At 38.1% G+C, this 10130-nt stretch overlaps 1 protein-coding gene across 1 annotated transcript in view; it reads left to right on the top strand.

Annotated features, from left to right (window-relative positions):
- Positions 1 to 10130, top strand: part of dnai1.2 (dynein, axonemal, intermediate chain 1, paralog 2) — a 365397-nt gene that overhangs the window by 252642 nt on the left and 102625 nt on the right. Inside the window, 1 exon segment of the mRNA XM_028804629.2 lies at positions 3814 to 3903. Within this exon segment, the coding sequence (XP_028660462.2) occupies positions 3814 to 3903 (90 nt within the window).

Here is a 10130-nt window from a genome sequence, read left to right as displayed (position 1 = left end):
GGGACAGGGAAAATGTTTTAGTGACTGAGATTATGCTTATGTTAGTAGAAGGTTGAATGGTACAGAAAGTAGAACCATAATTTTTATTTAAGAAAAGAGTTTATTAAACTATGCTGTGGCAAAGACAGCTTTTTTTTTATTGATCACCAATCTGGACTGTTCATAAGGAACGGATGTAGCTGTCAAAGTGAGATTTTTTTTAAAAGTAAGTCTGCATGTGTTTATTCAGCTGCTTTTTGTTGTCGCAGTATTTACATGGATCTTCATGTCGATCTCTGCATGAGTCATCAAGTTATCTTTTCACAACAGAGGTGTCTGCTGTGGTTGCTGCTGCTATTGATCATACATAGCATTGCTTCACACTACCAAGTAGTGTGGTAGACAGTAAGACGTTAGGGTCTTTCAAAACTCGACTTGATGTTTTCTTGGAAGAAATAAGTGGATAGTACTGGCGAGCTTTGTTGGGCTGAATGGCCTGTTCTCGTCTAGAGTGTTCTAATGTTCTAATGTTCTAACATGGTAGTTGTACTTAGTTATACAGCTTATATTCAGATTCCAATTTGAAAATATATTAGACTAGGGGGCTTCCTCTCACAGTTCCAAAAGTACATGGGGTTACCAAGGTGATATCCCAGCTTTTGTCTAGGTTTTTGTACAAGGGCTAGACAGAACGTTTTTGACTCCTGGGGTAAATGTAGCTTTTTAAATAAGCAGACAGATAAATATATATACATTAACAAAGTAACCAATAAATGCATGTGCGGTAAACTCCGTTTTTGAAATTCTCAAGATTCCTTTATTTGTCACAAGCATAGTTATACAGGACAACACATAGAGAAATGCATCCTGATCCGCTTATCAAAAACTGCAAAGTTAGAAGAATATCAGTTGAATTAACAAAAAGTCATAAATTGCAAGATAACAGTATAGTAGAACATAATAAATAAGTAAAATTATGTGAATAAAGTAGAATTAAGTGTTAAGGTGCAATAGTGTAGTAATTATTGTGCAAAACCAAAGTTAGACTGGTGCGTAGTTAAATGAGGCAGTTTGTTTGTTTGCGCTACTGCAATCTTTACTTTCTTTTTTTATATTTTCTAATTTTCCTACTTTCGTATCCTTTAAATTTCTCCACATGTTTATAGTGCCGTTTTTTTTTTTTTGAGCCTTTCTAATTTCACTGGTTGCATAGTCTCTAACCTGCTCTGCAGGTGTTTAGCGCCAACGTTTGTAAACGTCATTATAAAGTTCTACTTTATCATTTTACTCATTGTCTTTTAATTCTGAGCCGTACAATACATAGAACAGAATAAATCCTCAATACAGTATAAAAATAAAAATTCTAGAAGTACGGAGTAGAATTTCACATTAGATGATATCACATAATATGATTTGGATTTGTTTTAAGTCCTGGAGACCTTATTCATCAAGCTGCCTCCCCCATTTTGCCATTCCACATCTGAAATAGCACTAATCCGATGAAAGGACCCCTCATTCCCACGCCCCCATTCATCAGGGATGACTTTACCTTAGGCAGGCAATCTACAATTTAAAGAGATTGTTATTTTCTTGTGAATTGTTACATATGCATTATATTCACTTTTACTTTATAAACTTTTGTAAAAACAATACTTGTTTCTTTATTTCCTGCCTCGCGCGAGGTTACATCTCTTTCTTCCCAGACGTATAATACTGCTCGTGTTGTGAAGGGTGTTGCGGCTGAATGTGCACTAAGAATATGCCTTTGGATCATTTGCTGTCTTTTTGCTGCTTGCTAGCTGCCTCTTCTGCCTGTCGCATGTCGTTGTTTTAAGAGCTGGGAACATATGATGCTTTCCTGCCAAAAGCAATCCAACAACTGCTAGCTCAGAGGTCTGTTGACTTGTTTTAAATGATGGCTCACTGCCTGGTCTCGCGTGCCGTTGTAAAAGCAATACCTGTCTTTTATTTCTGGCCACGGGCGTGGTTGAATTCTTTCTTGCAGGATGTATAACGCTGCTCGCGTTCGGTTGGGGTAGCTATTGTCACAGCTTTCTCCACATGTGTATAGCGCCGTTTTTTTTTTTTTTTTTTTTTTTTTTGAACCTTTCTAATTTTACTGATTTCATAGTCTCTAACTTGCTCTGCATGTGTTTAGCGTCAACGTTTGTAAACGTCTTTATGAAGTTCTACTTTCTTTTACTCATTGTCTTTTAATTCTGAGCTGGATTGAACGTGCTTTGTTTCAATTCCACTTGTTCCGGGCTGATAATTACTTTCCTTATTTTCTGAATTTGCACCTCGATTATTCTTTTTTGCTCTTTTTTCTGTCCATCGCTTTTGGATCTCTTTTCTCCGCGCTTTTCTTTCTTCTTTGTTTAATCGTCGACATTTCATTTCTACCCTATTCATTTCTACCATATTGACCTTATACACTTTATGTGCACTGAGAGCCCTGGAGCTGTGTGTGCTGCATGACTTCCTTTACACTATTGATTTGTTTTTTTTTTTATATTGCTTGTAAGTAGGGTGTGTCTTGCAAGACTCTCGTTCTATGTTCCCGTGAGATGCACCGTGGCAGGTCTCTTTCGTCTCGCGGGTCTTTAAATTATCTTCCGAGAAGATCACGTATCATAGACTATCAGGACAGGGGACAGGATTTCTTTTTATAATAGAGAGATACCAACTACAAAGTGTAGAACACTAGCAATGATTACCTTGGACTGACAATAGAGTATTGGCAATGTGTCTCTCAGCCTCTCTGATGTGGATGAGATTGCCAGTTTTGAAGTTTGAGTCCTATCATAATGATCATAGCCAATTCCAGGATGGATTCTTCCTAGTATGACACAGTTGGTTTGTTATCACCTTTTGCAATAGCAGAATGCATAGATTTCAGGTGGTGAGGAATAGCAAATGGATTATTGCAAATACATGAGCTGTCTTTCACACATTATTCACTATTTTCGATTGTGGTTCAAAGCAGAAATGATTGAAGAACAGAGAATAAGAGCACTTAGGCGATCCTTCCATTGTATATCTCAAAATTACTTGTAGTAGCAGTGTGTTGTACTGTGTTAGCTATTACGGATGCAATGACAAGTCAAGCAAAATGATACCTTTTATTGGTTAACTGAACAGACTGTAGTATGCAAGCTTTCAAAGCAACTCAGGCCCATTCTTCAGGTAGTTAGATTATAAATGTACAACCCAAAATCAGAAAAAGTTGTGAAGGTATGGAAAATTCAAATAAAAAAGCAGTGATTCTTAAATTTACTTCACCTAAAGCAACTCAGGCCCATTCTTCAGGTAGTTAGATTATAAATGTACATCCCAAAATCAGAAAAAGTTGTGAAGGTATGGAAAATTCAAATAAAAAAGCAGTGATTCTTAAATTTACTTCACCTTTTATTTCATTGCTGACACTATGTTTTGTCATGTCAACTTCATTTCATTTGTAAATCTACATCCATTCTTGCATTTCAGGCCTGCCAAAACATTCCAAAAAAAGTTGGGATGGGGGCAAATTAAGGTCAGTAATGAGGTAAAATAATTAATGGGGTGATTTCAAACAGGTGATGTCAACAGGTGATTGTAATCATGATTTGGTACAAAAGCAGTATCCACAAAAAGATACTATAGTACTTCTATAGAATCTATACCACTTCAGACCAGAGAGTTCAACAACATGAAATCCTAGTCAAAATTTGTACTGTAAATAAAAACACAGCTCATAATATTTTCCTGCCAGAGCCCTTGAATAGTACATCTGTCTAAAAAAATTGAAATCTTAAGGATTTTGTATTAATTTACCTTTATGTTGTTCTTTTTAAGGTGAAATGGCAAAAGGATGACATGGATAATCACCCCAACTTCTTTTCTGTGTCTTCAGATGGTAGAGTGACATCCTGGACATTAGTGAAGGTATTTTTGCAAAAGTGTTTGTGTTTTATATTTATATTTTTCCTTATGAACTTATAACATATCCTACTATAAACTATATAGGATGCTACTATATTTTACTTTAAATCTAAAGGTATATATAGTGCAAACTGTTTCTTCTTCATTGAGGTTTTCTCTTGGAGAACTTTTTTCATTTCATTGAAAATTAAAGCAGCAGCTGCCAAAATATGTAGCTTTCTTATTAATTTTTCAACACTGTGTAAAATAACTTTATAAAGTAACATAAAAGGTTTAAATACTGGTTATCCTTTTACACTAAAATATTACTAAAGAGATACAAAAAAAGTAAAATGCATATGTTGTTTTTCTTTAAGGAGATTAAATATTACTGAAGAAAGAAAAAAAAAAAAACTGAAACAGCCAAATGGGGCTATGCATACGAACTTAAAAGGTTTAAAAATAACAGAAATATATACCTTTATTTTTACTTCCTTAACTTGTGGAGGGTGTATCCTGTAGCAAAGCCCTAACTTTTTTCGTAAAAGCCCGTTTCAGTCAATAAGTCTTAAAAAGAGGTGTAAAGATATTGACAATAAGCTACGCAAACCCACCAAGACATGCAATCGTTTAAATCAAGGCGCGAGTCGAAAAACACCATCCCATGCTATTAGTTAACGATTAATACATTTCTATATGTATTGTAAGCATACAATACAACTGATAATATGTTGCGCTTATTTATCTGGTGTACCGACATTTTTGTGCGTTTAACGGCTGAAATCTAACGTGGTTTGTGCCCTTCAGAATAAAAACAGTTTGCATTTACCTTTTTAATAAAAGGCGAGCTTTTAAGCCTGAGAAATCACCCCGTAAATGTACACGTTTAATTGCACATGTGTTAATATGTATGCTTACACAGTATTAAAAGACACTCTACAATTAACGTCATTTACCTTCGTTCCCACGTTTGAGTCATGCTGTAAATCTCTTCCTTGTTTTCAGTTCACGTGATTACGTAGGAGGCGTGATGACGCGATACGTGACTCCCCCTCCTCCATTACAGTATATGGACAAAAAAGAGGTTCCAGTTATGACCATTACGCGTAGAATTTCGAAATGAAACCTGCCTAACTTTTGTAAGTAAGCTGTAAGGAATGAGCCTGCCAAATTTCAGCCTTCCACCTACACGGGAAGTTGGACAATTAGTGATGAGTGAGTGAGTCAGTCAGTCAGTCAGTCAGTCAGTCAGTCAGTCAGTCAGTGAGTGAGTGAGTCAGTGAGGGCTTTACCTTTTATTAGTATATATATATATATATCTGCGGTGGGTTGGCACCCTGCCCAGGATTGGTTCCTGCCTTGTGCCCTGTGTTGGCTGGGATTGGCTCCAGCAGACCCCCGTGACCCTGTGTTCGGATTCAGCGGGTTGGAAAATGGATGGATGGATATATATATATATATATATATATATATATATATATATATATATATATCTACACACACATATTACGATTGTTATAGTTCTCTTTGTATACCACGTTGTCAGTTCAGCACTCCGGTTGTAATATGACCAAGCCGTGCAAGCACACTCTTGAGAATGCAACGTATAGTTGTACAGGAGAAAAGCAATCTTGCCTCAAATCAATGGCAACCTTTTGTAGGTCTATGAACTTAATTTAAACTTTAGGTTTACACGGTGCTTTGTTTCCGACGTGCTGCGTTCAGTCAGTTCACGTGAGCCGCTCTCTTGTATGATGTTGCGATGTCCACGGCTTTATTTAATGTTAGCTAAGACCCGGCACTTAAAAGTTTCTCGCTACAGCAATTTTAACTCCGTTACAAAGTCATCCAAAGTCTCGTTTATACGTCGTGTCTTCTCATTAAACTTGTATCTCGCGAATATGGTATTGCAAACGGCAGCGGGAGCATTTCTATAAACTTAATTTAAACTTACAGTTTACACCGTGCTTTGTTTCCGCAGTAGCGAAGTGATCACTCCTGCTGCGTTCAGTCAGTTCACGTGAGCCACTCTCTTGTGTGATTTTGCGATGTCCACGGCTTTATTTAATGTTAGCTAAGACCCGGCACTTCAAAGTTTCTCGCTACAGCAATTTTAACTCCGTTACAAAGTGATCCAAATCTCGTTTATACCTCGTGTCTTCTCATTAAAGTTGTATCTCGCGAATATGGTATTGCAAACGGCAGCGGGAGCATTTCTATAAACTTAATTTAAACTTACGGTTTACACCGTGCTTCGCTTCTTATTGTTTCGCTGCCTTCTCAATTGTGTAATGAATGTTTTCTTCAGTGCTCTTTGGGTACGTACTGCATTCACAGTCAGTTCACGTGATTATGTGGGAGGCGTGATGACGCGATACGCAACTCCGCCTCCCACGGCCAGCGAGCTGCAGTCCATTACAGTATATGGAAAAAAAGAGGTTCCAGTTATGACCGTTACGCTTTGAATTTCAAAATGAAACCTGCCTAACTTTTGTAAGTAAGCTGTAAGGAATGAGCCTGCCAAATTTCAGCCTTCCACCTACACGGGAAGTTGGAGAATTAGTGATGAGTCAGTCAGTCAGTGAGTCAGTGAGGGCTTTGCCTTTTATTAGTATAGATATATATATATATATATATATATATATATATATATGTGTGTGTATGTATGTATGTGTATATGTATATATGTATATGTGTGTGTATGTATGTGTGTATATGTATGTGTATATATATGTTGATATGTGTATAAGTAGATATGTATATATGTATATGTATATATATGTTTACATAACCTCTTTAACACACTACTTCTCCGCTGCGAAGAGCGGGTATTTTGCTAGTATTGTATAAAAGGCAAAGCCCTCACTGACTCATCACTAATTCTCCCACTTTCCATAAAGCTGGAAAGCTGAAATTTCCCATGCTCATTCCTTGCTGTGTACTTACAAAAGTTAGGTATGTTTCATGCCCTACTGCAACACCCAAGGGGGGGAAATGGGTGTACCCCCTAAACTGTATATATAGATAGGGGAAACCCCTCCTCACTATTTCTGTGCCTTCCAATATACGTAGGAAGCCCAAATTTCCCATGCTCATCCTTTACACTGTGCTTACAAACATTGAGTATGAAAATAACATTCTTTTTGGCAGTTCTCACCATTGTTCCATAAGGAACTTTCGGAAATGACCTCTCCTTTTGGTGGTTTCATTCCTTATTTCCATTAACAGACGATTTATTTCACGGCAGAGACGCACAAGGGCCACCCTGGTCCACCTTCCTTTTTCCGCACAGCTGCTGTCCACGCATCTACCACATGGTTGGCTCCTTGCCTATATACATTAACGACATCCCACGGTCATGTGCCTCCTCACTCGCTTCCTTACTTTCCTCAGCTGTTCGTCATGCTCACTGCTCCCTTCTTGCTTTACTCCACCTCTTCAAGCCTGTTATTGTTCGCCCTTCCCGCTGTTGACTCCTGCCTTTTTATTTACTCCACCGCTTCAAGCCTGTTATTGTTGGCCTTGCTTCACATCTTCTTGCTGTTGACACCTGCCTTTTCGTTTACTCCACCACTTCATATTGTTGGGTTTCCTTACTTCCAACAGTCTCCCTCCTCGTGACTGTTGCCTTTTTTTTTTACTGCACAGCTTCAAGGCTGTCATTGTTGGGCTTCCTTACTTGCTCACATACATCTTCCTGGTGCTGACTTCTGCTTTTCATTCCCTGCTCCACTGCTTCTCGCCTTCCTTCGTACTTTCTTCCTCAACGGGTGCAGGTTTACCCCGAATAACATGTCTATTCCAGTGATCACTGTCGATCACAATTGCACCGTCCCATACCCAGTGGTTTCCATGCCCCGAGATTGCGCCTGCTTCTTCCATTCTCTCTCATACTTATTGCATGGCCATATCAGTCTCAGCCTTGATATCCGCAGAGACATTGTGTCTTATGTACTGAATGACTGGGACAGGTTCAAGGTGTGGACTGATGATGGTACAGGAGACAATTATACTACACAGGACCACTATAGCAGTGAAATGCTTAAGCTCTTAACCTATGGTTCTGCATGTGAACTGATAGCTTCAGCGGAATTGTTTCAGTGTCGCTTTCAAGTGTATAGAAATGGGGAAATATTTTACACCTTTGGACAACCGGGAATGCCTGTTAAGCATCTTAGATTCACGGGAAGCGATTTGGGTAGTGGACACTTCGATGTTTATGAAACTTTCAACTCTGACAACGTGGACACAAAGTTATCAATGAAACCTGTTGTATCTATACAACAGTTGACAAATGCGGAATGTAACTTGAACATAACATGTCCTTCAAATACAAACCTGATTGAAAGAAATAATGATAATCAAATCCTTGATGACATCAACACTCAAAATAGTGACAAAACAATTACATTGACAATCATGTTACGTTATTTTTAAAATGTTTCCTTTTCTTTTTCAAAACTTCTTTAACACACTACTTTTGTGCTGCAAAGTGTGGGTATTTTGCTAGTAAGCAATAAAAGGAAATTGATGGAGTGGCATAGCGTGGCGTGGCGGATGCACTCAAAATGTCAGGATCAGAAAATCGCACTTTGCCCAAAATAAAAAAGAAGTGGTCAGACATCAAAGTCGCTGTGAAAAGGTGAAAGCCCACCATATGAATGTCAACACCACTGGAGGAGGTAGCAAACTCCTGGGGCTCACACCATTTGAGCAGCGAGTTACTGTACTTATTGAAAACACATTTGTTACTTTGCATGTTACCAGGAGGGGAGGGAGATTCTGATATCACTCCAGGTAACGGTGAGTTGTAATTTCTTTTTTGCTTACCATTATCCATACTCGTGTAAATAATTTGCATGTGTAATATGACGAGGTGGTACTGTGAATGTTGAGCACTAATTACATGAATTTATGAATAAATGATGCATCTGCATACCTGTTTTTTCATTCTGTTAGTTACATTCAATCTACGTTGTAACGCTGTCTGATGTGGCTGATCATTTAGTGGGTCAGGGTCAGGTTCATCATAGCAGGCTGAGCAGCCTGGAAGCAGAAGCAACCAACTTACTCCAAAGAATTCGCCACTTAAGTCCAGGAAGGCAGCAGGAGTCAAAGAATGGAAGTATCCGTGGAATGCCATGGATGGGAGGTGGGGGTACAGGCAGGACAGAAGGGTGTCTGTGCCTTTTGGGTGACTCTCTCCAGGCTACGAGATCTGAATTGGATAAGCCGGGGAGACGTCAGTTTTTAAAGGGTTGCACAGGGCTCATGTTTTTATGGAGAGGTTCCTATCTTGCTTTTATTGGATTATTTAATGGATTGTTTTTAACCTCCGCCAGCACCTTGGTATTTATGTATTACTAGGGGGCTGTGTCCCCTGCTTTCTTCGCTCACCAACCCCCGGGCGGGCGCTAGCCACTTTGCTGATCTGCCGATCGTGTATAGGGAAGCGGATGTACAATTTAAACCGATTGTTATTTTCATGGGAATTGTTACAGTACATATGCATAATAAAACTCGTTATTTTCATGGGAATTGTTACAGTACATATGCATAATAAAACTAACTATTTTACATTACAGCGAGTGATTAACCATAGTAAAGAATAGTAAAACGTAATAAATTGAAAAATAATTATGTTTCATGTTGTGTTAGAGGTATTCATTGCGTTATACGTTTTCGTTCTGTTTGGCTTTGAAATTAGCACGCAAATACTTTTTAAATTTACATTTTTACTGTAAATCTTCAGTAAAAACAATTTTTTTAATTAACTTTTCATCACTATCACATTGAATTTTGATTCCGTGTTTGGACTTGCATCGTGACAACGCAACGTATAACTGCCCGTGAAACAAGAATATTGTTTCTTTCTCTCTAATAAATAAGCCGACTTTTTCGAATGTTTAACCCTGTGATTTGTTAAATGTTATAGCAAAAGCTATTCAAACGGGAAACTGTAAACGTTTTAATACGAATGGCATATTATTATTGACCAATTTTGAATACAACTACTCAAAAATTTTTGTGTTAATTCGTTTAACTTCATCGTTTCTCTGTGCTAGGATTGTCTGTGTACTTATTTGTTCTGTTGGTAACCCTTCGGGATGAAATTCTTCAATAAGATTTGGACATAATAAGTCTTCTGTTATTGGGAACTTAAAGTGAGGAAAACGTAAAAATTTATAAGAGCTGAGATTGCAGGAACTGTGTCTGACAAAAGCAGTCACACGAATGAGAGGTGAGAGGAC

This window comes from Erpetoichthys calabaricus, chromosome 7, assembly GCF_900747795.2.
Source record: "Erpetoichthys calabaricus chromosome 7, fErpCal1.3, whole genome shotgun sequence".
Lineage (NCBI taxonomy): Eukaryota > Metazoa > Chordata > Cladistia > Polypteriformes > Polypteridae > Erpetoichthys > Erpetoichthys calabaricus.
Note: the sequence above shows the minus strand (reverse complement) of the source record. Positions and strands in the feature narration are given on the sequence as shown.